The 27,751-nt window shown below is 45.2% G+C and overlaps 1 protein-coding gene across 1 annotated transcript; it reads left to right on the top strand.

The window, feature by feature from the left end:
- Nucleotides 1–27,751, top strand: LOC102457302 (cytochrome P450 2J2-like). The gene is made up of 9 exons (XM_014578205.3): nucleotides 1–482; nucleotides 3,000–3,162; nucleotides 7,221–7,361; nucleotides 11,383–11,543; nucleotides 17,268–17,444; nucleotides 19,164–19,305; nucleotides 20,264–20,451; nucleotides 23,703–23,841; nucleotides 26,602–27,751. Exons 1-9 carry the CDS (start codon nucleotides 276–278, stop codon nucleotides 26,781–26,783), a joined length of 1,500 nt encoding a protein of 499 aa, XP_014433691.1. The 5' UTR covers nucleotides 1–275; the 3' UTR covers nucleotides 26,784–27,751.

Raw genomic sequence — 27,751 nt, 5'->3', positions numbered from 1 at the left:
GAGTGGTAAAGCTGCAAATGAACTTACAAGACTGCTTCTTTAGCAGAATGAGCAGGATTTCCTTTGCTGCAACACTGTTTAAACCTGCTTATTTTGTGAGCATTTTCACAAACAGAGGTTCCCGAGCACTCCCTTGGCAAGAGCTGCCAACCAGGCAGTGACTGGCATTTTAGCCAGTTTACTTTACCCACTTCTACCTGCCATCTCAGTAAGACTAGACAAGGGTCAGAGCCCATGTCCCTTTGGGATTAAAAATCTGTACATTGCCACTCAAAATGCAGCTGCACTTGTGGTGCATTTTAACTTCCCTCTGGGAGAAGATGACAGCCCAGACTGTCCTTGTCATTCTGGTCGTATTTCTTTTGCTTGCTGATCATGTGAAAAAGAGGCGCCCCAAGAATTTTCCTCCCGGGCCACGACTTTTTCCTTTTGTTGGCACTGTGATAGACTTCAAGCAGCCCATCCACCTCGCTCTGCAGCAGGTAAGAGCTTGACTGAGATTGAGCATATTAATACTTTGCATGTATGGGGGGAGTTCTAGAACAGACCCTTGGAAGCGCTTTACAAACAGTAAGTCTTACAACAGCCTGTGATGCTGGTAATTGGTACCTGATCCCTGGGTGCAGAATGGATCTGAATGCAACAGAAGCAGAGAGATTGTTCCATTTGAGCTGACTCCAACCCACCTCCACCTCTCTGTGGTATCACAGAATGGCTGAGGCAGATTGTGGAAGGGCTGATAGGAGATTGGTAGATCCACAATTATGCAGACTTCAGAAGAGCTTTTGTCCATTTATTCGCCTTTGCTCTGAGGTGCAGGATTTGTCCCATTCTATCTATTTTACACATGGAAAAACTAAGGCACAGAAGTTAAGTGCCTATGTGACTTGCTCAGGGTCACCAGAGAAGCAGTGGCAGAGCCAGGAATAGCATCTAAGAGTCCAGATTGACAGTGAGGTCACTGGCATTATGACAATTTACACCAGCTCAGGACCACCCTCCAAAAAGTAGAGAAGAAGGGTCTTAATCTTCATTATAACTGGTTGGGCAAAGTAACCTCCCTCTGGGGTCTGGCTTGTTTTCTTTTGCTCTGCTTTAAGATACAGTTCTCTAATATTCCATCCAACCTAGGTCAGGTTGAGGTTCTCTCCAGCTCCCATTCCTCTTGGGTGATGCCTGGGGGAACTTGGGAAACACTTATCAACAGGGCTATATTCTGGTAGGTTTTAGTTCTCAGAATAATGATTACACATACAACTCAAGGAGGGCTGTCCTTTGGATTTATAGGGCCCTCTGCAGTACTATTAAACTGGTGCAGTTCCCCTATGCCCGACAGCCACAGTGCGAGAGAAGGTGGGAAGGGAGAGACCATTTTTTTAAATATGTGATTTTTATAATCTTTAGCAACACACTAACGAAATATTTCAAAGGAAATATTAAACTGAGATCCTGCAGACACACAGGTTCTGAGTAAATATTACAATAGTGAACAGCTGTTTTTTATCAGTAAATTCAGAAAGTGACAGTATATACCTGGGGATTGGCAAATGCCTGTTAACTGGCTTCATTACCACTTGAATGGCTCTTTCACAGTTTCTGTGTTGTGCTAAGAGGCCGAGCAAGGTAGAAGGCTTTTTCACTTGAAATTAATTAGCTCTCCCCACACCGCTGCAACAGCCACTGAACAAGCATAGGAAAAGGCGAGGGAGTGGACATTAAGATCTAGTGGCAACAGTGACACATGGTAGCACTTGGGATATATGCCATTCCCATGTATGCCACCAAAATTTTAATTGCTAAATAGGGTGCTTCTGCATGCCCCCCTTCCTGCCCCTCTAGGTGGCCTACCCTGCATCTCCTCCCCCTGCAGGCACCAGTCGTCCCTGCCCATTGCTGTCCCAAATTTTCAGGTGCCCTATACAGCTGCATATTCTGTGTATACAGAAGGATGGCCCGGATGCAAGGGACCTTAATAATTCCTTGTGCTCATTTTGCTGAGCCAGAAAAGGATCCTACAAATAACTAAAAAAAAACAAAAAAAAAACCCAGCAAGCAAATGGTCTAGTAGCATTTTATAGACTAACAAAACATGTAGATGGTATCATGAGCTTTCATGGGCACAGCCCACTTCTTCAGATAACCAGAGTGAAGAAGTGTGCTATGCCCACAAAAGCGCATGATACCATCAATATGTTTTGTTAGTCTATAAAGTGCTACCAGACCATTTGCTTGCTGGTTTTTTCTGTAACAGACTAACTCGGCTACCCCCCTGAAGCTCACAAATAACTAAGACATCCCTTTCGGGCAGAGCTTTAAGGGGCACTAGCAACCCTTTTAGGCCTCTGATTTATCCTCTTCTTCATGCTCAAAACTGTTATAATCTGATGGAGAAAACTGCCCTGATTCTAAATGGCAATGATATCTTCCATTCCTGGGAAGCGGGAATCTGCGGGACCAAATGTAAAAGTTCAGTGAGGGAAGTATTAAGCTGCTCAGGAAGATATAAGCTGGTCTAAACATGAAGTATAACTTGACTCTGATTGGCAGTGACAGGTGCCCCAGATGGGAAAGTCTTAACCCTTGTCCACACAGATGCTGTAGGCACAGGTTGGTAAGGGAACGTGTCATGGAAAATCCAGGCCTCGACAGATGCTTCCTAAGCCAATAGGCACTGCTCAAGTTCTGTCCACCTAGGATTAGTTCTATGTGTATAAAAGTATGGGAGGGGCATCAAGATGATGGGAAACCATTTTTAATGAGAACTTTGTCCCAACATTGGTCCTGTATGTTACCTAACATTCCAGGAGGATCATCTGGTTCATCCTCTAGCCTTAGTGTTCCAGCCCACAAGACTCATGGCCAAGTTATACTGAGCGAAGCTCAGATTGCTGCGATGTCTCTCCTACGTGACAGCTTGCCAATATTTTTATACCATCTCCATATGTCCGGTTGTTAGTTTGACACAGAAGTTAACTGAATCAGAGGAACGTGTCTTTCAGCTTATTGGCCGATATGGCAACATTTTCAGTGTCCAGTTTGGAAATCTGACATTTGTGGTGGTCAATGGATACCAGCTAGTGAAGGAAGCTCTTGTACACCAAGCTGAAATATTTGCAGATCGACCACATATCCCACTTCTCCGTGAGATTTTTAAAGGCTTCGGTGAGTTCTTGCAACATGGTTGTCGTTGTTTGCTCCTTCGCCTCATTGACATTTGGAGAAATAAATAAATAGGTTGCATTCTGCTCTTGGCTACAATCTCAGCAACTTTAACTGGGATGCCCAGATCCACAGGAGAGCTGGAATTTTTCCAGTGTTTCTAAATCTCATGGGGATAATATTATTTCTCTCTCTCGCTCTCGCTCTCTCTCTCTCACACTCTGAAAGACTGTGGGATGGACTTGTTTTAACTGGTTTCAGTGGATTTAACATGAGAGATAGTATGGAGTGTAAACAGCCCCTTCCCTATTTGGGTCAGCTGGACATCATAACATGTAAAGCACTTTTGCTGAATAGGCCTCAGATTTTGTAAAGATATTTAAAACACCTTTAAACATCTGGCTCTAGGCTAGCTATATATGTACTGCAGGTTTGATATTTCTGAATCTGAATCAATTTCCTAACTCTGAATGAACTGGAAAACATGGCCTAGCAATGGGAAAGAGACAGAGCTATCTTTTAGGACAAATTTTGGTTGCCGGAGGTTACGGTCCTAAATACATGGAGGCACCTACTCAGTCTTAAACTCTGTCAGACACTGATACTACAGCAATGAGCACAGTGAAAAGAGCTAGATTCATGGACTGAGTGTTGTCCTATCAGTATGCTGGAGAAGGAGACTATACTACCAGTAACACCTGTGCCTGTCGCTGCACTATGAAAACTCCCTGCTAACTATACAGGCACAGAAATTGTACACCTAAATGCTTACATATTACCTCCATGTAGTTGCAGGAGGGTACAATTATCAATGTTATCAAAGTAATCTACCTGTCCAGCCCTGCCACTCTTTCTGACACTCATTTTGTTGGTTTTATGGGAACCTGTAAAACATCTACTGTATGTCTCCTTAGAGGTGGCTGCACTTCCACTTCATTGTTTGGCAAAGTGACTCTGTGTACAGGGCTGAATTCAAATTTACTCCTTACTGAAGTAAACACTCCGGCTGTGTCTAGACTGGCCAGTTTTTCCGGAAAATCAGCCACTTTTCCGGAAAAACTTGCCAGCTGTCTACACTGACCGCTTGAATTTCCGCAAAAGCACTGACTTCCTACTGTAAGAAATTAGTGCTTCTTGCGGAAATACTATGCTGCTCCCGTTCAGGCAAAAGTCCTTTTGCGCAAAAAGGCCGTGTAGACAGCTCAGATTTGTTTTCCGCAAAAAAGCCCCGATCGCGAAAATGGCGATCGGGGCTTTTTTGCGGAAAAGCGCATCTAGATTGGCATGGACACTTTTCCGCAAAAAGTGCTTTTGTGGAAAAGCGTCTGTGCCAATCTAGATGCTCTTTTCCGAAAATGCTTTTAACGGAAAACTTTTCCGTTAAAAGCATTTCCGGAAAATCATGCCAGTCTAGATGTTGCCTCCCATTGACACTGGATAGTTTGTCTTCTACATTACCACTTGAATGGCTCTTTCACAGTTTCAATATTGTGCTAATAGGTCTGGCAAGGTGGAAGGCTTTTTCACTCCTAATTAGCTCCCCACTGGAGGAAGTCTCACCAAGCTGCAGCAGCCACAGAACAGGCATAGGAAGAGGTGGGTGGGTGGACTTTAAGATCCATTGGCTACTTGGGGCTGCCTACTACTGGGAAGAAACAGAAGGAAAGAAAAAGAAAGAGAGAAGGAAAATAGTTGAAGCTAATGGGGTGGTTATTACATTTTGGAGCAGCTGAGCTTCAGCTTTCCTGTGAGGGTCTCTCTGTCTTTCAAAGCTCAGTGACAGACAGCATAGGGATGCTAATGTTCTTGATCATCCTGAGAGAGAGACACACCCAGCTACCACTGAAGGAAATGGAAGTCTGTCAGTCAAAACAGAGTATCCTTTCGTGCTGCTGCTACTCACACTGAATAGGACTTGAAGCAAAATGCAGGACAATGTAGCACTTTAAAGACTAACAAGATGGTTTATTAGATGATGAGCTTTCGTGGGCCAGACCCGCCCACGAAAGCTCATCATCTAATAAACCATCTTGTTAGTCTTTAAAGTGCTACATTGTCCTGCATTTTGCTTCAACTACCCCAGACTAACACGGCTACATTTCTATCACTGAATAGGACTTAAAAGAGAAGACCACTGAGGTCAATGGAACTACTCTGACAACTACTCAGGTCATTTGAAGAAGTGGGCTGTGCCCACGAAAGCTCATGATACCATCTACATGTTTTGTTAGTCTATAAAGTGCTACCAGACCATTTGCTGTTTTTTTAGTTGCTAGTGTGAGTAAAGCTGGTGCAATCAAGCCTTTAGTTATCACCACCGCATTTGGCCCAAGTGTCCTAGAATCTGTTTGCACCCAGGGAACTATTTAGATGAAAGGAGCTAAATAAATGCCAGGGGGTAGGGACACTTAAAGAATTTTACAGGAGATGGGACATTGGGAGGGGCGGAGAGCCCTGAGGGAGCACAGTACATTCTGTTTCTCAGCTGATTCTGCTCACATGCTCACAGTCTAGCATGTGGAGTTAGCAAGGAGTTCCCCGTCAGATAGGCAGTCACAATGGGGATTTTTATTTTTATTTTGGCCTCCTTCTGCAGCATGTGAGTGTAGTTTGCTTGCCAGTGAGTATATCTCCTGAATCATTTCCCTGCCATTTCATGGTCTTTAGGCACTAGTCCCCCTCTGTCCTTCTTGTAGCACATAAGATCAGATTAACTCTCCTGTGGGTCCAGGGCTATTCATTTTTGTGGGGCTCCTGTGGGGCAGGGGTTGGAGTGTGGGAGTGGGCTGAGGGCTGGGGTAGGGGATGGCAGGGTGGGAGGGGGTGCAGGTTCAGCTGAGGCAGTGAACTCTGGGATGGGGCAGGGATTAGACAGGAGGTTGGGATGCAGCAGGAGGTTCAGAGTGTGGGTGGGAGTTTAGGTGTGGGAGGGGACTCAAGGCTGGGGTGGAAGGTTGAGGTATAGGTGAGGTTGTGGTGTCTGGGAGGGAGTGTGGGTGCAGCAGGGGGTTCTGGGTTGGGTTAAGGGGTTAGGGTGCAGCGTGGGGTGCAGGCTCTGGCCAGGGGGCTGTTATCTTGTACACCTCCTGGTTAAAAGTGCAGTGTGGCTAAGGCAGGATCCCTGCTGCCCTATCTTCATGCTGCTTTACTCCCTGGAGTGACCAGTATGTCCAGCCCCAGTAGGGGGACCAGGCCTCTCTGCACAGTGCCTGCTGCCCATGCCCACAGGCACCACAGGTGCCACATCTGCAGCTCTGGTTGGCCACAGGTCCCAGCCAATGGGAGCTACTGAGCTGGCACTGGGGGCAGAGGTAGCATGCAGAGATTCCCTGGACACCCCTCATGCCTCCAGTCCAGGGTGGGTGTGAGGCTCAGGGGCTGGTGTCCAGTCTGGGTGCAGAGACTCGATGTGGGCCGGGTGAAAAGAAGCAGCCCCAGACCTGCGGAGACCCCTTAGCCTGAGGCCGTGGGCTGCAGCCCCTAAATCCCCTGTGTTAATCTGGCTCTGGTCACACATAACAGCCTAGTCTCCTGCGGAATGTGGTACTTTGGTCTCATTTCAGTTGCTGGGTGGTATCCGTGCACTGTGATGTATAGGAAGCCAGGCAAGATGTCCTAGAGGTCATTTCTCAAGGGGTGTGGGTTTTTCACACCCCTCAGTGATGTAGCTCCCGTGATGAAAGTTTTCTGTGGACCATCCTCTGTGACTCTTTTTTCATCCCCCCCTTTACTTTTCTTCCCTGAAGCTGCACACAGCAGCACAGCCTATCCTTACAAAGAAAATCACACCCCACCCACAGGTCTCCCAGTACTGTAATAGCATGAATAGTAAACGACGTGTTTTTTACCCCCAAGCACAAAGTACAAGAGCTATGGGGAAGCAGATTAAAGCAAATCTGTAAATCTCATTCCTGTGTGTGTAAATCAAATGCTTTGGGGGGTTTTCTTTGCATGCAAAAATATAATTTTAAAATGTTTGGGTTTTTAATATTCTCATGCTCATTTTTAAACTGGTTTCTTGCATGTGGCAAAACATATTGTGGGTTTTTTTTTCACTACAGGGCTGATCTCATCAAATGGATATATCTGGAGGCAACAAAGAAAATTTGTTTTATCAGCCCTGAAAAGCATTGGCATTAGTTTTGAAGAACGAATCCAGGAAGAGAGCAGGTATCTTACTGAAGCAATAGAAGAAGAGAAGGGTAAGAAATGAACATACAGTAGACTTCCGATAATCTGGAACCTATGGGACCTAGGTGGTTCCGGATTATCAAATATGACGGACTATCAGGAGGTACTATAAGCTGGTTATATATATATACTGTATACATTATACTGTATATAAAGTGTTCTTAACCCTTTTAATTGTACATACTGTATACAGTATACTGTAATATTTTTGGGTTTTTAAGCCTTTTTTACCCTTTTTGCTCAGTTCAGCTGCTGCCTCTGTTACCTTGTGACTCATTTTTTGCTGAAGCTCACTCACTAGGCTCTTGCCATTTTGATGCCGGACTATTGGATGCTGGACTATTGGAGTTTTACTGTACATTATTTTGTCCTAAGAGTTTAGCTGTGCTTTTGTCAGGACAATCACACAGACATCTTGATCAGTCCCCTTGCTCAACACCAATCCTACCCCTGGCCTTTGTTGAGCCTATGACAGAAACAACTGAAATGACTGTAACACATAGATATATGCAGCCTGGTGGCACCAGTGAAAGGAACAAACACAGGCAAACAGGAATTGCCCTATGAGATGAGAGCAGGGCTCCATCTACTCTGGTAGCCTCTCTCTGAAAGGCGATGTCTACACAGCAGCGCTATTTCAGAATAACTAACATATTTAGTTAGTAACAGAATAAATAATGTTAGTTCTTCCGAAATAAAATAATGCCAGTCTACACTACAAGCCTTTATTTCGAAATAATGGTGAGCTGGAGGACTTCTTACTCTGACTCCTTTAGTCCTCATTTCACAAGGAGTAAGAGAAATCAAAGGAAGAATGTTCTTCCTTTGACTTCCTGCTGTGTAGACAGCGACTTAAGCTCTGCAATTGATGTAGCTGAAGTTACGTAGCTTAATTTGAGTTTTGCCCTGCTAGGTAGACGTATCCAAAGTGACCAATACAAGATGTTTCACATGGAAGTGCAAAGCGGTCCATAATGGACAATTATTCAATAATCTGACCATAGAAGATGCTTTTCTATTATTTTATTTTTATTATTTTTATGATGACAGTACCCAGGAACCCCAATCAATGATGAAGACTTCCTTGTGCTGGGCATTGCTAAAGAATACGTTTTATGTGTATTGGGAAAATAAACATGTGCGTTTTCAATAGTATTTGGATAAGTAACAGAACAGCACATACAATGCACGATGCAACCCTTAATTTTAAAAAGCTTATGATTTATATTATCAAGTAATGGATTTTTAAAGCAGCCATCTAGACTTGTTATTCTCTCATAACTTTCTATTACTCTTTTATAGTTATATACGTACGCCAAGAATTCTATTGCAGTGGTGTTTGTAGAATAGAGTTAGTAGGCAATGTGTAGAGAGAGGAGAGAGAATCTTTAAAAGGACACAGTCTAGTGGTTTAGGACTAATAAAATCTAAGATTATATTAGTATTTGAAAAGTTTTCCTGGTTACTTCAGTTGGGTTTTTCCTACAGTTTTTAAACCCTAGACTTGTGCACAAAAATGGAAAGTAAGATTGACTAGAAACTGACTATTGAACTGTAAGAAAATAAGAATTCTTAGTGTGATGGGTTGGGTCACAGAGATCCCCTTGAGACTGTCACCTGATGGGCCGATCATACCACTGAGCCCTCTGGGGCACCCCACCTCTGTCCTGCTGAACCTGAAGCTCTGATTTCCCCCAGCAAAAGCACAGAGTTGGGGTCACAAGACAAACAAAGCAACACAGATACTGAGAGAAACTTAGCTCTGGAAAGGCTTAGTCATAGGGACTCGACACAGCACCCAGGTGCACAGCCCTAATGGGACCAGAACCCCGGATAAATCTGTCTTACTTTGCATAAAAGCTTGATACAGAGTAAGCTCATAAATTTGCTCCCTTTATCAATGAAAGAGAAATACGCACATCTATTGACCTTCCTCCCCAAGGGCACAATTATTTACAGTGGGTTTAATAATAAACAAAATAGAATGTATTAAATATAAGAACTGGGATTTAAGTGGCTGCAAGTGAAAACAGACAGATCAAAGTAAGTTTCTAAACTAAATAAAACTAAACACACCCACTAAGCCTAATACACTAAAAGAACTTATTACATATCATGATTTCTTACCCTAGTTCTTATTTCTGCTAAATCCTTCTCAAGCCAGAGCAGTTCTTTCTGACCTGGGTCCAACAGCTCTTCTCTTGTCATTAGTGTTCTTTTGTTTCTACAGTAAAACTCCATTAGTCCGGCATCCAATGCTCCGGGACTCCTGATGGTCCGGCACCATCAGGAGCCCAAAAGTGCTGGGGCAGCCGGACAGGCTTCCCCAATTCAGCTGCTGCTGAAACTGACCAGCAGCTGAATCGGGGAAGCCGGGAGCAGAGCAGCTGGGGTGCTGCCGGGTTGGTCTGGTAGTGCTGCCCCTCAGGGCTGCGGGACCAACCCGGCAGCACCCCAGCTGCTCTTGGGGACGCCTGGGGCAGAGCAGCTGGAGTGCTTCCAGGTTGGTACTGCAGCGCCAAAGGACGGTGATGCGGGACCAACCCGGCAGGACCCCAGCTGCTCTGCCCCAGGAGTCCCCGATTCAGCCGCTGCTGAAACAGATCAGGCTGAATCCGGACGCCTGGGGCAGAGCAGCTGGGGTGCTGCCGGGTTGGTCCTGTAGCGCCGCCCCTCGGCGCTGCGGGACCAACTCGGCAGGACCCCAGCTGCTCTGCCCCAGGGCTCCCCAAGTCAGCCGCTGCTGAAACAGATCAGCGGCTGATTCCAGGAAGCCCCGGGCAGAGCAGCTCTGCCTCGGGCTTCCTGGAATCAGCCGCTGATCTGTTTCAGCAGCGGCTGAATCGGGGACCCCTGGGGCAGAGCAGCTGGGGTCCTGCCGGGTTGGTCCCGCATCGCCGAGGGGCAGCGCTATGGGACCAACCCGGCAGCACCCCAGCTGCTCTATTGCAGGCATCCCCGATTCAGCAGCTGCTGAAACTGACCAGCAGCAGCTGAATCAGGGACTCCTGGGGAAGAGCCTGACTATCGTAAGGGGGGGCTATGTGGGGTCTGGGGTGGCATCCCCTCCCACCCCACTCCAGACCCCTAATAGCCCCCCTTCTGAGAGTCCGGCATATCTGATAATCTGGCACCCCCCGGGTCCTAAAGGTGCCGGATTATCGGAAGTTTACTGTAGGTGTTCTCATGTATCCTCTTTGTGTAGGGAGCAGTCTATGTAGCCAGCTGAAGACAATCATTCTTTACTTCTCCTTTCCTTATATACAATTTCCCCAGTACAAGAAGTCTTTATTCAATTCTCCACACCTCTGAGGAAAAGTACCACATTCAAGATGGATTACAGTACTAGGTAGCATGGTCACATATCTTTGTAGGCTCAACCATAGTCCAGGCTTACAGGAAAAACATGACTATTCATAGATCATTGTCTTGAGTACCAGACCATTAAGTTCCTTGCGTACTGTTAATGGCTTTCACTAGCACACCTAGATTAATACACAGGTTTATACTTCAAATATCTAACTTTAAATACAGGAATGATGTGTGCACACAAATAGAATATACGCATTCAGGGGATTTCAAACTCTCCAATGATAGGTTGCATGCCCCATCTTGCATAAACTATATTCAAGTTAGGCATATTCATATTCAAGTACATATTTTCATAAAAGTATGGGAGCACAATGTCACAATTGGAACTTATGTAGAGCTTTTCCATAGTAGATATTAATATGTTTTAAATGGATGAGTAGGCAAATGTTAATCCCATTTAACAGATGGGAACATGAAGTCCACAGAGACTCAGTGGATTGCCCCGGGTCCTAACAAGCCAGTGTAGAACTAAAATTAGAATCCAGATCTCCTGATTCCTAGTCTGGGAGTCCCTATTCATTTGTCACACAAAACCAAAACAGTATAAGTGATGAGTACATATGATTTTAATAATATTTCAGTTTTGAGAATCTATGGTGGTATTATTATGTAGTCTGGAATATTTTTAAACTGACTCTGTCCCTATATTTTCTCCTCCAGGGCAACCATTTGATCCTCATTATAAAATTAATAGTGCCGTTTCAAATATTATCTGTTCCATCACCTTTGGGGAGCGCTTTGACTATCATGATAGTCAGTTCCAGGAATTACTGCATATGCTTGCTGAGACATTACTACTCATAGGAAATATTTGGGGACAGGTAAAGCTGGTTTGTTTTTTGACATTCTGGGAAATTTCACAAACTTCTACAATTTTTATGGAAAGTGGGCAAAATTATTCTTAACGTTTTCTGCTGTTTCCTCCTTCCCCTGGTTTTCAACCAGCTTTATTTGTGAATCATACTGGGGATGATAAAAGCGCTTACCTACCTCCCAGAGGTGGTGTGCCAATAAATATGATAAATATATTTAGGATTGTGATTGAGATCTACTGATGAAAAGTACTATAGCAGAACTAGGTATTAATTATTAGTTATTAATAAATAGGCCAGAGTATCCAGATTTATAACCAAATCAAGCCAATATTGATTGATTTGGAGTTTTACTGTGAATAGATGATTCATTTCTGTATACTGTGGTTCACATAATGATCTCAGAATCTCAGGGTATGTCTACACTACAGAGTTAGTTAAAACTAACGGACGTTAGTTCGAACTAACTTTAATAGGCGCTACACTAGCACTCCGCTAGTTCGAATTTAATTCGAACTAGCGGAGCGCTTAGTTCGAACTAGGTAAACCTAATTTTATGAGGATTAAGCCTAGTTCGAACTAGCTAGTTCGATTTAAGGGCTGTGTAGACCCTTAATTCGAACTAGTGGGAGGCTAAGGCTTCCCAGGTTTCCCTGGTGGCCACTCTGGCCAACACCAGGGAAACTCTATGCCCCCCTCCCGGCCCCGGACTCCTTAAAGGGGCACGGGCTGGCTACGGTGCCCGTGCCAGGTGCAAGCCTGCCAGCACCCAGCCAGCAGACCCTGCACCTGGCACGGATCGAGCCAGCCACCCGATGCCCTCCAGCCCTCCCCCTCTTCCCGGGACCAGGCTGGTGGCTCCCGGGAGCTTGCCCGGGACCGCAAGAGGCGGGCACCCGCCTGGGCTAGTGCGGACATCGTGGACCTCGTCCACGATCTCCGCACTAGGCACAGGAAGGTGGCCGTCTAGGGCAGGAGAGCTGCCAGCCTGGCCACCCAGGAGCAGGAGTGCATGAAAATCAAGGTGGTCCACTGAGACCCCCGACCCTGAGCCCTGAGCTTACAATGGCCGTCCTCGGTCAGACCAAAGGTCCATCTAGCCCAGTAGCCTGTCTGCCGACAGCGGCCAACCCTAGGGACCCTGGAGGGGATGGACCGGAGACAGTGACCAAGCCATTTGTCTCGTGCCATCCCTCTCCAGCCTTCCACAAACTTTGGGCAGGGACACCACTCCTACCTCCTGGCTAATAGCACTCCATGGACCCAACCTCCATCACTTGATCTCACTTCCCTTTAAACTCTGTTCTAGTTCTAGCCTTCACAGCCTCCTGCAGCAAGGAGTTCCACAGGTTGACTCTTTGCTTTGGGAAGAACAACTTTCTGTTACTAGTTTGAAGCCTGCTACCCATTCCTTTCCTTTGGTGTCCTCTAGTCCTTCTTTATGGGAACTAATGAAGAACTTTTCTGTATGCACCCTCTCCACCCAGCTCCTGCTTTTAGAGACCTCTATCCTGTCCCCCCTCCGTCTCCTCTTTTCTAAGCTGAGAAGTCCCAGTCTCTTTAGCTTCTCTTCATATGGGACCTGTTCCCAACCCCTGATCATGTTAGTTGCCCTCCCCTCTCCCAGCCTCTCTCTTCCCCTCTCCCACCTCCTTTTCCCAGTCTCCCCCAGTTTTGTTCAATAAAGACAGACTCCATTTTTGAACACAATTGTCCGTTATTTTGTACATCAAGAAAAGGGGCTAGGGAAGGGTAAGTGGAAGGAGGTGAGGGATGAATGGGGCACGAGCCCCCGATGGGGAGGACTGGGCTGGCTCTGTGGGCTTCTGGGGGTGGAAGCTCTCCTGCAGCCCCCCAATTGCCCCTTCTCCCCACATGGCAGCCTGCGGCAAGTGCAGCCGGGCTGATGGCCGAGTGCTGTGATGTGCCCAGTGTGGGCACTCCGGGCACTCCAAGTCAGGACTGTTTTGCAAGCGGGGCACCCCTGAGAACTGTCTGTCCGAGGTGGGGGTCGGGACCCTTTAAGCACAGCCCTCGGCTAGCCTGAGACAGCATCTCCACGCTCTAAGTCCTCCTCTGATGCCCTGCCGGCACTGCTTCCGGCCATCCGTAAGCCCTGTTCAGGGTCCACTTAATGTGGACATGCTAGTTTGAATTAGCGTTTTGCTAATTCGAACTAGTTTTTAGTTCTAGACGCGTTAGTTCGAATTAGCTTAGTCCGAATTAACTAATTCGAACTAAGTTAGTTCGAATTAGCGCTGTAGTGTACATATACCCTCAGTTATATCTGTAGAACTCCATAATCAATTGAAAAGTCTTGGAGACTGTAATGGTCTGGTCTCTTGCACCCCGCCCAAGTTCGGGGGGGGGGCAATAAAGTCCCCTCGTACCGAGGGATCACTGACCCGCCTTTTGGTATAGCGACAGGGGCCAGTCGCAAAGTGGGTCGCATGGGGGGGACCGGGGAGGGGACTCGGGCCCTCCCTCTCTCCGAGTCCCAGCCCAGGGCCCTAAGGCAGGGGAAGCTCTCCCTTGCCAATGGAGGGGGTTGAGACCCCTTAACCCTCCATTCACGGGGTCCGCGGCCCTGCTCTGTGCCTTCTCTCCCCGGTTCGGGTCAGTCAACCCCCCATCGCAGCGAGAGACTCACCGCACGCTGCTGCCTCCGAGCCTCCCCAGGGGTTTTCGGCTCCTCTGGTTCTCCCCCCCGACTCCTGTCCCTCCTGGCCCTTTTGAAAGGGCCGCCATTCCGCGTCCCCTCTAGGCTCCGCCCCCGGCTGCGTCACCCGGCCCCCTGGGAGTCCCGGGGTGACGTCACGGGTGACGTCATCTAAGTGCGCCGGTCTGGGCTGTGGCCCCACCGCCACGGCCGTACCCGCACCAGGCGGAGCGGTCTCGGGCTTCCCCTCGGCTCCCCCGCCGCTCCTGACAGTGCGGGGCAGCAGGATGAGACCAGCTGCCTCGTCACAGAGACATAACCACATCAGTCTGTATCTGCAAAAACAATAAGGAATACTGTGGCACCTGAAAGATTAACAGATTTATTAGGCCATAAGCTTTCAACGGTAAAATCCACTTCATCAGATGAATTGGAGTGGAAATTACAGAGATGTTGTGCTCCATACTTTTATGGACATATGTTTTTGAATATGAATATGTCTCTTTTGTAATACTAATATATAGGTATATATTCATTTTCTGTGCCGAAGGATAAATGGACACAAATCAGACATCAAGAAAGGTAACATACATAAACCTGAAGAAGAACACTTTAACCTTCCTGGACATTCAGTAATGGATTAAAAAGTAGCCCTCCTTTTACAAAAAACCCCTTCAAAACCAGATTTCAAAGAGAAACAGCAGAGTTGCAATTTATTTGCTAATTCAGTACAATCAAATTAGGTGTGAATAAGGATTTAGACTGGTTATCTCACTACAAAGTAATTTCCCCTCTCTTGGTATTCACACCTCCCCATAGGCTGCTGGGAGTGAGCCACATGCACACTGACTAAATTAGTCTATGAGTCTACACTTGATAAGTAACTTCCTTCTTTTGTTATAATAGTTCTCATATATGTACTCCTGCCTGTGTGATCCTCAGGCTGAGAAGGCCGAGCAAGGAGCATGCAGCTCCTCTCAGCCCACCACCTCCTCCCACCTGTGTCTAGAGAAGTAATGGAACTCACCTGATGGGCCTTCCCCAGTTTCATCCGAGCCCTGGGTGACATCCTGGGAGGGGGTACCAGTTCCAGGCACAGGCTGACCTCCTGGCACTCCTCGTCTTCCTCCTCCTCCACAGCCTCCTTCTCCTCCTAGTCCTTCTTGTCCACAGCCCTGCCCTCCGAGAGGCTGATGACAGGCATCTCCAGCCCAGAGTCCACAACAAGGTGGGGGAGGGACTGACACCCCTCCCAGAATGCGGTAGAGCTGCTCGTAATAGGGGCATGAGTGGGGTGCCACTCCAGAGCAGAAGCTCCATTCCCTGGCCTTCGTGTAGGCCTGCCTCAGCTCTTTCACTTTCATACGCATCTGCTCCTAGGTGCTCATGTGGCCCTTCTGGCCCAGGCTGTCGGCCATACCGACATAGATGTCTGCATTTTGGCGTATGGTGCGAAGATCCTGGAAGTTGGACTGATCTCCCCCACCCCCAGACCTCGATTAGATCTAAGTTCTCTGCATTAGTCCATGAGGGTGCCCTCTTCTTCCACCTCTGGCCAGGGGCTTCCGAAGTGGCTGCTGGCATGCTTGCAGCCGTGGGGGGGCTTGGAGGGAGCACTAGACTCTGCCATGGTAGCAGGGAAAGCTGTGCAGGGTCCTGTTGTGTGATAAGATGTGAGCAGGGCCTGCATCATGCCACAAGCACTTTCCCTTCTGCCTGCAACTTTAAAGCCTTCAAGGGACGGGAAACTATAGAGTTTTGAGAGGTGTGGACAGAGAGTGGTCATCCAGGCAGCTGTCAGAAGCCCTGGAGGCCAGTTATTTCAAAATAACCATGGCTGCCCCATCTACACACACCCTATTTTGAAATAGCAATTTCAAAATAGGCATTATTGTTCGTGAAATGAGGGTTTATTATTCTGGAATAAGAAGCTTGTTATTTTTAAATTATTTCAAAATAACAGGCTTGCTGTGTAGATTCTCACCTTGGTTTTTTCGAAATAACATGAGTGTAGTAATTAATGCTGGAGTGTAGGCATGCTTTTAGTCTCTAAGGGTACGTCTACAATGCACGGTTAATTCGAAATAAGCTATTCTGAAATCATTATTCCAAAATAGTTTACACTGCAGGGAAGCCTCAAAATTAGTCTGAGGCAGGCTTCCCTAATGTAGATGCGCTATCTCAATTTAGAGCCCCAGGAGGCACTAGGGAGGAATAACTTAGAATGGTCCTAGTGAGATGCTATTTTGAAATAGCAGCAGTGGAGAGTCTACACACCCCTTATTTTGAAATAGCTATTTCGGAATAGGCGTTATTCCTCATAGAATGAGGTTTACAGATTTCAGAATAAGCCGTCCGTTATTTCAAAACTATTTTGAAATTACAGAATGCCTGTGTAGATGCTCACATTATTATTTCGAAATAACGCTAGTTATCTCGAAATAATGGTGCAGTGTAGATGCACCCTAAGAGTATGTCTACACTGCACAGTTATTTTGGAATGAACTATTCCGGACTAGTTATTCTGAAATAGCTTATTTAGAAATAGCATATCTACACTGCAGGGAAGCCTCAAAATTAGTCTGAGGCAGGCTTCCCTAATGTAGATGCGCTATCTCGATTTAGAAATAGCACAGTTGCAGTGTAGACACTCACATAGTTATTTCGGAATAACAGCCATTATTCCAAAATAACGTTGCTGTGTAGACACACCCTAATTATAAGGGATCACAGCATTCCTCATTGTTTTTGCATAATCAATTGAGTTATTCTGGGTCCATACCATGGTATAAATGAGATGAGACTCTAATTGGATTTTTTAAGCTTTTGCTTCAGATGAAGGAACTTTATTGGCCAGCATGAGTTCTAAAAAATAAATTTTTATGAGCAGAAAACTGAGCCTGATTCATAGCAATGTAACTCCATTGACTTCAGTGAAATAACTCCTGATTTGTAGTGATGTAAATGTTTGGAGAATCAGGGTAATAAATTCTAGTGGATGTGTTAAACTGTAATAGATATTTTACTTGATCTATGAGGTATTAATTTGTCCTGTTCACCTTTCATCTTAACAGCTATATAACGCTTTCCCCTGGCTGATGAGGTGGGTACCAGGGCCCCATAATAAAATTTTCAAACATTGGAAGAAACTTAAATGTTTTGTGAATGGAGTCATTGCAAAGCACAAGGAAGACTGGAATCCATCTGAAACCAAAGACTTCATTGACTGTTATCTGAAGGAAATAGAAAAGGTAAGAGGACAACAAAGACCAACCATTTACTGTGCAACAGAAAGAAAATGATAGACAACACTCAGATCTTGGTTTGTCTGAGCAACTAGGCTACGTCTAGACTGGCATGATTTTCAGCAAATGCTTTTAATGGAAAAGCTTTCCATTAAAAGCATTTGCGGAAAAGAGTGTCTAGATTGGCACGGACGCTTTTCCGCAAAAGCACTTTTTGTGGAAAAGAGTCCATGCCAATCTAGACGCGCTTTTCCGCAAAAACGCCCCGATCGCCATTTTTGTGATCAGGGCTTTTTTGCGCAAAACAAATCTGAGCTGTCTACCCTGTCCCTTTTGTGCAAAAGCTTTGCGCAAAAGGACTTTTGTCCGAACAGGAGCAGCATAGTATTTCCGCAAGAAGCACTGATTTCAGACAGTAGGAAGTCAGTGTTCTTGTGGAAATTCAAGCGGCCAGTATAGACAGCTGGCAAGTTTTTCTGCAAAAGCAGGTGCTTTTGCAGAAAAACTTGCCAGTCTAGACACAGCCCCTGTGTTTATCTGGAACTGGGTATGTGATTTAGATATTGCCATTCTAAATTGTCTGGTGCCAACTAATTCTTTTATAACAAAAAATTGTAATAAAAGTTAATTGAATGGGTAGTTATTCATGTCATTTAAAGGTATTTACAATGGAGAGAAAGCTCAGGTTACGTACATCATGCTGCTTTAAAGCACGTGGAAGGTCACTTACTCTGGTGTCTATGAGAATTTCTTAATGTTAAAAAAATTGCAGTCCTTGATTTGCCAAAAGTCATTGCCTGCCATACTGCAAAGACTTCTGTTGAGATCTTCAAAATGGTCTGAGAGATTTAAGGAGTTATCACAAATTAATTAATGTAAATCCAGGCCCAGTCCTGAAACTGTTATGGACATGAGTAACATCAAAGGCATCAATAGGACTATTCAATGGAAAATGATTTTCTAACGTGACTATCATTTACAAGATTGCAGCCCAGAGGGAAAGGGGTGCTAACATGGATATAAGTCACCCTTGCACCCTCCTCCTCTAGGGGGAAAGTCTCCTGGAATAAATTAAACAGAATAGAGGGCCTAAATTGATGTACCCTTCCTGGGTGGATCTATTGGCCACAGCTCCAAAGAGAATTTTTGCAGTGCTTCACGTAGTGGCTCAGCTCCTGAAACATTTCCTGCACTGGGGGTCAGATCCTCCTCCAGGTGTCACTGGGGCTTTTAGGATCCACTGTTTTGGCCTTCTTTCCCAGAGTAAAGGGGCTAGCAGTGGGGTACCAGTCTCTCCGTAAATGAATGAAAAAAGTCAGGACTGAGGTTTCTGAGGCAGTGAAGTGGATTTGTGTGGTGTTTTAGATGCTACTTTTAATTATTAAAACTGGGAGCACTGGCTTTTGGGAGTCTGGAAGCACAGGAAACAGGAAGGAGGGGGGAGGAGATGGGCCAGGCCTGAGTGAGAGCTACAGAGGGGAGCAGCACCAGCTTTGTGAAGAGGTTTCACTTTTGGTAAATAAAGTCCTGTTGAAGTTTGTTGGTACCTTGCTTACATGATACAACAATGTGGACACACATCTTCTATTAATTTTAACCATGACATCCATTTGGTGAGGCCATAGGTTTTTCTTTTGGAGGGATAATTTGCCCACCCATACTATACAGATGGACTGTTACCATGTACAAATAATTCATCTATATTTCCACTTACGCTTTTTTAAGTCTAAGGATGACTCCATCTCTTATTTCAATGAAGAAAATCTACTGTGTTCCACACTGGATCTCTTCTTAACTGGGACCGAAACGTCTGCCACAACCATACGCTGGGCTCTCCTCTACATGGCATTATATCCCAAAATTCAAGGTACTGCTATGAAATTGAAATTTTCTTTCTTTCCTTTCAATGTATTCCTTTGAGGCCAGATCCAAGGCCCATTGAAACCAATGGTGGTCTTTCCACTGACTTCATCAAGCTGTGAATCAGACCTTATATTCTGTGCTTAAATTCCTCAGTGAGCTCCAGTAGCAGAAAGATTGGCTCTCTCATCTCCTGCGGAATAGCAATGAACACATATTGAACTGAGTAACTCTGAGCTTTAGTGCTAGAAATCCTCAAGCTAATGGTGGCCATGTAGTCCCGAGTGTACCATAACTATGAGAGGAAAAGGATTTTCTAGCAATAAAGAAAAGGAACTAGGAGTCCAATGTAATAATTTCTTCCTGGTTTTGCCACTGTCTTATTCTGCAATGTTGGACAAGGCACTTCACCTCTCTGTGCATCAGTTTCCCTATCTGTAAAATGGGAGTAATGTCTCTTAGCTACCTCACAGGCCTATTGTAATGCTTATTTATTTAGTATTGAAAGGCAAACTGAAATACTGAGACAGAAATTTCCATTATGGTGGAATTATTTATTATTAATTGGCACTCTTTTTACAGCCTCAGCAGACATCCCACTGACAGAGCAGCTATGAAAAACAAAGGCCTTGCCCAAAATCCATTGAAGTCAATGGAAAGACCCCTATTGATTTCAATACACTTTGAGCCAGGTCCTGGATTACCTGTCACCATTTGAGGCCTAGAGCTAATTCCTTGCAGGCATGTACCAGGCAGGTTAGCAGGGCAGTAGAAGCCACTGTCCAGGGTGTGCCTTTCTGTGACCAAGGACACATTTACATCCAGGATTTGAACAGAGGCTCCTGTCTCTCAAAGCACTCTGAAAATAAAAATGCCGTTGAAAAACTGAGTAACTCAAGGCTCTCTACGTAGCAAACTGTTCCTCTTTGTTAGAACTGCTAACGCAGCTTTTTGCTTCTTTTCAGAGAAAGTGCAAACAGAAATTGACACAGTGATTGGCCAGTCTCGGCAACCCACAATGGATGACAAAGAGAATATGCCGTATACCAACGCAGTCCTCAATGAAATACAAAGGATGGGCAACGTAGTACCTATCAATGTGCCCAGAATGGCAACAAGTGACACTACACTAGCAGGATTTCATTTGCCAAAAGTAACGAAACCAAGCCTTCCTTTCTTTCGTTGGTCTAATGTTAGATCTAGCATTTAATTCCTTTAAGGTGACATCTCATATCATTTAAAAGGGGTGAAATTCAAGGGATCCAATACCAATTTCACAGAGTACCCTAGAAATTTATCTAAAAATGAAAAGAATTTAATAGGGATTGGTATTGTTTTCATGACTTTTTAAAAATCATCCAATAGAACAATATAGCAGTGATATAATTCTCTATTGGGAGGGGGAGGGATAGCGCAGTGTTTGAGCATTAACCAGTGTGGAGGCAGGAAAAGAGAATAAGGGAATTTGTGTGCAGCCATCTTGGTCTTGTTAACAAGAGAGCAAGAGTCAGGCTAAGTCTGTGGCCTGACAACGCGAGATCTGTGATTAGACGCTGCCTTTGCCTCTCGCCTCCAAACGGACATAAGGATAGAATGCTGACTCTGGTAGGGACCTTGAGATAAGGAGCATCTGGGTGGAACTAAATAACTGTTAGCCATTGGTGATTGTAATGGGAAGGAGACTAATTGTTATTGTTATTATATTTAATAGACAGTATATAAACTGCTTCATAATTGCTTGTATTCGAAGATCTGCCTCGGAGCGGGGGACTCCCTCCCCCGTCCGAACCAGTTTTTCCCTTGCTGCAGCTCGTAATAAAACTGCCTCTGGCTACTTGTTGCTTACAAACTCAGAGTGAGGACAATGTTTTCTTCCACACCTGCTTAAACCCAGAGTTGGGTCTGTCTACACTACCCCCCTAGTTCGAACTGGGGGGGGGGGTAATGTAGTCATACGGAGTTGCAAATGAATCCCGGGATTTGAATTTCCCGGGCTTCATTTGCATAAAGCCGGCCGACGCCATTTTTAAATGCCGGCTAGGTCGGACCCCGTGCCGCGCGGCTACATGCGGCATGGACTAGCTAGTTCAGATTAGGCTGCCTAATCCGAACTAGCTGTACATCTCGTTCCATGAGACGTACAGCTAGTTCGGATAGGAAGCCTAATCCGAACTAGCTAGTCTGTGCCGCGTGTAGCCGAGCGGCACGGGGTCCGAACTAGCCGGCATTTAAAAATGGCGCCGGCCGGCTTTATGCAAATGAAGCCCGGGAAATTCAAATCCCGGGCTTCATTTGCAACTCTGTATGACTACATTACCCCCCTCCCCAGTTCGAACTAGGGGGGTAGTGTAGACATACCCGTTGTGAGTTCAATCCTTGAGGGGGCAATTTAGGGATCTGGGGAAAATCTGTCAGGGATGGTACTTGGTCCTGCTGTGAGGACAGGGGACTGGATTCAATGACCCTTCAAGGTCTCTTCTAGTTCTATGAGGAGGTATACCTCCATATTATATCTTGGATTTAACATTTTATAAAAAGATTATAATTTTTTATTAAATTCTACTAAAGAACTACTTAAAGGTGACTTTTTTGGAGGAAGGAACTATGTAAAATGGGCTTAGTTCTCATTTTACTAAAATCAGAATATTCATTTTATTCCTGGATTTGTCTTTGCACCTCACAGACTTCATTTTTGGTGTTAAAAAAACCAACAATATAGAGAAATTTCATGAATCATATGAAACCAAGACCCAGGAATAATGGGAGACAGTGCTAAAAGGACATAGAGTTTTTGTATGTTAGGCCTAAATGTCTTAGGAAACTCAGCTATGATAAATAGATATCACTAATTAAAAGTTAGTTTTCAGCAGCTCGTACATAAACACCAAGCCCTCATCATAATGGTAAATATCAAAAAGACTTTTATTTCTTACATATGCCATCTTCATTTGCCATGAACTGTCTCCTTAATGTTTGTGCAATAACTTGATGGCAATGTCTCCCCCTTCTCTTGTTACATGGTAGTAATTTCAGCTAGGTTAAAAAAAAGCAACAGCTGAAGTAAACTGTAGTTTAAAACCTTGAATACACACAAAAATTGCACTGGTTTAATGAAAATCAGTTTGAAAAGTGATTAATTGAAATTGATACAAACTCCTTTGTGGGCACACTTTTTGTGGTTTTATACACTTTTATTGGTTGTAAACTAGTTTATATTGATTTAGGTGTACTAATATAATTATAATTTACCAACACAAACCAATCCAATATAAACCTGATGGCGAAAGAACTAAAAGAGTCTGTGGAAGGTGTTGCATTGATTTAATTAAGGTCTTATCTATACAGGGGCATCAAGGAAAATTAATCTGCATTAACTAAGGGTGCGTATTTGAAATGGATTAGTTAAACAGCACTAAATCTCTGTGTAGACAATGTTAAACTGAATTCAATCCATTTTAATACTGAATTAGTGTGTACACAGGAAAAGTTAAGCAATTTAACTAGTTCTGTTCAAATTCACACCTAGTTTGGATTAATTGTCCTGGATGTTCTTGTATAAATTGTTAAAAGAACACACCTTTAGTTGAACCAATTGCATTTTGTGTGTAGATCAGATCTTAGAGAAGTAATACAATAATTTAAAAACCAAAATAGCTCAATATGTAACCTAGCACAAACATATGTCTACACTTCAACGCTATTTCGAAATAACTAGTACTATTCCAAAATAACTTAGTCTGCATCTACACAGCAGGCAGTTATTTTGAAATAGTGTAAAAAATAGTGTCAAGCTGGAGGACTTCTTATTCTGACTCCTGTAACCCTCAGGCTGTATCTACACTGGCCGCGAGTTCTTGTGCAAGTAAACTGACGTTTTAATGTATGAAATCAGGGCTTCTTGCGCCAGAACTCTGATGCACCCACTCAGGAATAAGCCCTTTTGTACAACTGTTCTTGTGCAAGAGGCCAGTATAGACAGGCAACATGAATTTCTTGCACAAGAAAGCCCTACGGTTAAAATGACCATCAGCGCTTTCTTGCGCAAGAGAGCATCTACACTGGTATGGCTGCTCTTGCGCAAAAGCACATCTCTTGCGGAAAAGCACATGCCAGTGTAGACGCTCTCTTCTGGAAGAGTTTTTGCAGAAGAACTCTTCCGTAAAAGAGTTTTTGCGTGAGAACGCGCCAGTGTAGACATAGCCTCATTGTATGAGGAATAAGGGAAGATGGGGGAAGAGTGCTCTATTTCCAAATAAGGGCTGTGCAGATGCTCCCTATTTCAAAATAAGCTACACAATTGACGTAGCTCAATTTGCATAGCTTATTTCGAGTTAAGACCTGCAGTGTAGACACACACTCCCTGAGCTGCTTTTAATTCCAGTTCTCTTCATCTCCTTTTTGCAGGGTACCACTGTGATCCCCAGTTTGACATCAATAATGTTGGACAAGAATGTGTGGGAAACTCCTGATACATTTAATCCTGAGCATTTCCTGGAAAATGGCCAGTTTAGGAAGAGGGAAGCCTTTCTGCCTTTTTCTGCAGGTGAGATAATGTGTGAGGGAATGTTTTTGCATGGAAAAGTCAATGCCCTGTTTTAAAAATTGATGAATCTAGGAAGCGCCATCCCAGGGTAGATCCATAGTCCATCTAGCCCGGCATTCTGTCTCTGATAGTAGCTGTTACCTGATGCTTCTGAGGAACATTCAAAATCCTTCAATGGACAATTCTTACTGGGCATTACTGTATCACAAAGGAAAATTCCTTCCTCACTCCATCTACCAATGCAGGCTTTTTTATTGCATTCATCATTAGTGTAAATTGGACATTAAATGGTTGCAAGAGTTTGCCACTAAGAATAATCTCTGATATTTTCATTAAGTGGTAAAGCTCTGAGGAAACTCCTGTTGGTAAACATTCCCTCCCCACTCTTTACTAAGAGATTTCTCATGCATGGACATTTGAGAGAAAGGAATATACAGATAAGGACATCTAGGAGCCATCATAATTCTAGCTAAGGACAAAGGATGATCATAATGTCCTATTCAGCTTCTCATAGTGGGGGCTTTTCTGTATTAGCTCAGCGGTAGTAGCTGACTCATAGTCCAACCACTAGAGAGGCTCAGAGATCCACACGGATAATGTGGGTATAGAAATGTCTAGAGCTCCTTTGAGACTGTCTATACATTCTATAATAATAATAATCCCCAAATCGTTTTTCCATCTGAGAAAGAACATGGCAAACACGAAAGTAGTAGTCAGTTGTGCTGACAGAAATTCTGGGTCCCATGGCAGAACAGTCAATGGGTCTCCAGCCAGGGGCGGCCCTAGACTAGCTGGTGCCCTAGGCGAACCATGCAATCGGCGCCTCCACCTCCAAACCCCTCAATGATATTGTGCCACCATTTGGTGCCCCATTTAACTTGGCGCCCTAGGTGACCGCCTAGTTCACCTATATGGACGGGCCACCCCTGGTCTTCACACATGCACAAGCTAAGCCTATGTGGATGGGGTCCATTTGACATTTGTGGAGCCCTGAGACTCTGCTGGCTGGTGTCCAGCAAGCTGCCAGCCGCACTGCTAAGCATGCTCCTCCGGCATGACCAGGACTTCCACATGCCTGCTCGGTAGGGTTGCCAACTGCCTAATCGTGCAAACCCAAAGACACTTGCCTTGCCCCTACATCACCCCTTCATGAGGCCACACTCCTGACCCATATCTTCTCCAAGACTCTGCCCCAACTTACTCCATCCCCCCTCCCTCAATTACTTGTTCTCCCCCACTCTCATTTTCACCAGGCTGGGGCAGGGTGAGGAAGGTGATGCAAAATGCAAGTTCTGTGAGGGAGATTAGGTGCAGGAAGGGGTGCATGCTCTATAAGGGACTTTGGAGGCATGGTGCAGTGTCTAGGCTGGGGCAGGGGGTTGGGTGTCTGGCCTACATGGTGTGGGCTCTGGGCTAGGAGTTTGGGTGTGAACTCTGTCAGGAAGAGGTGAGGGGTGTTGGCTCCGGGCTGGAGCAGGAGTTAGCATGCAGGAGGGGTTTTGGGGACATGCTTACCTTGGGCAGCTCCTGAAAGCAACCAGCACACCCCTCTGGCATTGGATCTCAGGCAGGGTTGCCAGGAGGTCTCCTCACACTGCTGCCCACAGGCACTGCCTCTGCAGCTCCCATTAGACACATTTCCCAGTCAATGGGAGCTATGGAGTTGGTGCTCAGGATGGGGGCAGCTTGTGAAGACTCCTCCCCCCAGGAGCCACAGGCATGTTCCAGCCACGTCTGGGAGTGGAACAGAATGAAGGCAGGCAGAATCCTTCCTTAGCCCCACTGTGCTGCCAGAAGCAGCAGGCAGAGGGCACAAACCCTTTTAAACCTCCTGGGCCCCTGGGAAATTTCCCCCTTTGCCATCCTCCCATCTGTGAGACTAATAGTAATACTGATTAAATGAAGGCAATTGACAAGTTTTTCAGATAACTGACCATATGAGTGAACTTTTAATGGAACAGAACTCAGGGGCTACATCTACATTAGAGCTATGATCAATGGAATGGAGATTAATACACCCACCGGTGGTTGATTTAGTGGGTCTAGTAAAGACCCATCAAATAGACCACAGATCACTCTCCAGTCAACCCCGGTATTCTACCCTAGAGGAGAAGAGTAAGGTCAGTCAATGGCACTATGTCTCCCATAGATACCACAGGTAGATACAACAGGTAGATGACCTTGAATACTGTGTACAGAAGTGGTCTCCTCACCTCAAAAAAGATATTTTGGCCTTGGAAAGGGTTCAGAAAAGGGCAACTAAAATGATTAGGGTTTGGAACGGGTCCCATATGAGGAGAGGTTAAATAGACTGGGACTTCTCAGTTTAGAAAAGAGGCGACTGAGGGGGGAGGCTGTGAAGGCTAGGACTATAATAGAGTTCAAAGAGAAGCTAGATAATTTCATGGAGGTTAGGTCCATAAAAGACTATTAGCCAGGGGATAAAATGGTGTCTTTGGCCTTTGTTTGTCAGAGGCTGGAGAGGGATGGCAGGAGACAAATCGCTTGATCGTTGTCTTCAGTCCACCCTCTCTGGGGCACCTGGTGCTGGCCACTGTCAGCAGACAGGATACTGGGCTAGATGGACTTTTGGTCTGACCCAGTACAGCCATTCTTATGTTCTTATGTCCTAAGGTATCACATAGCTGGAGTTGCATTCCTTAGGTCAATTTACTGATGTTGTACAGATGCTACCTTTGCCATCTCTTAACTCTGTAATTATAGCAATCATTCATCAGCTGCTTTTTCTTCCCCTTCCAGGAAAGCGGGTTTGCCCCGGGGAGCAACTGGCTAGAATAGAGCTGTTCATTTTCTTCACCACCCTTATACAGAAATTCACATTCCAACCTCCAAAGAATGTAGAGTTAAACGTTGACTTCACAATAAGCCTCACTCGGTGTCCGAAGCCATTCAAGATTTGTGCTGTTTCTCGATGCGGATAAGCAGGAAGATTTTGCTGGTTTTGCTTCTCATTAAACTCCTGCTTTTCTAGCAGAATACTCCCCTCTTTCCCTATCCAACCCGATATTTTTTTTTCTATTTTTCATTTTTTTAACAATTTTTTTTTGCCAAGAGTTTTTTAGCAGCCCTCAGAGCCACTCAGAGTGCACCACACAATGCTCTGGTGGCTATTTAAAGGGCCAGGGACTCGGGCAGCAGTGGCTGGGAGCTCTGGTCTCCTCTGAATCAACGGGTCCTGGGGCAATTGCCCCCTTTGTCCGCCGCTGTTGGGTGCTGGTCTTGGGTGCTCCTGAAGGTCTTCAGAACCATTAACCGTTCCCCAATAAACCCCTTTGGTGCTCTCTACAATGCCACAGAAAGCGAGAGCCTCCCCCCTTAACTAGCCAATAGCCTCCCTCTATTCCCAGTGCAAAGTCACAAGTCCAAGTCCTCACAGCCCCACGCAGCTCTGGGCAGCAGTGACAATGGGTCCAGTTCTGGTTTGTCCTTCTCAGGCAATTCCTCCATGGCACAGTGCCCCTCCTGGCTCCTCTCCTGCGGCATCCTGATCAGCTGCTCTGTTCCTCCCAAGCTTCAGGCAAGTTCCTGGCTGCTTCCTCCTAGGTGGGCCTTACTGGTGCAGCCCTTCTCTCTGAAGCTCTACACCCACCTCCCTCTCCTCTTCCTTCTCATTCTCTGCTCCCTTTCCCTCCTTTATATCAAGTCCTCCTGGAACAATCGGCAAGCAACAACCTACACAGTAACATGGCAAAACGTACAGATGATACAAAACTACTCAAGATAGTTAAATCCCAGTAGACTGCGAAGAGCTACAAAATTATCTCTTAAAATTGGATGACTGGGTAAAAAAATGGCAGATTAATTTTAAATGCAATGTAATGCAATAAATGCAAAGTAACGCATGCTGGGAAACATAATCCTAACTATACAAATAAAATGAGGGGTTTTA

Source organism: Pelodiscus sinensis, chromosome 9 (genome assembly GCF_049634645.1).
Source record: "Pelodiscus sinensis isolate JC-2024 chromosome 9, ASM4963464v1, whole genome shotgun sequence".
Classification (NCBI taxonomy): domain Eukaryota; kingdom Metazoa; phylum Chordata; order Testudines; family Trionychidae; genus Pelodiscus; species Pelodiscus sinensis.
Note: the sequence above shows the minus strand (reverse complement) of the source record. Positions and strands in the feature narration are given on the sequence as shown.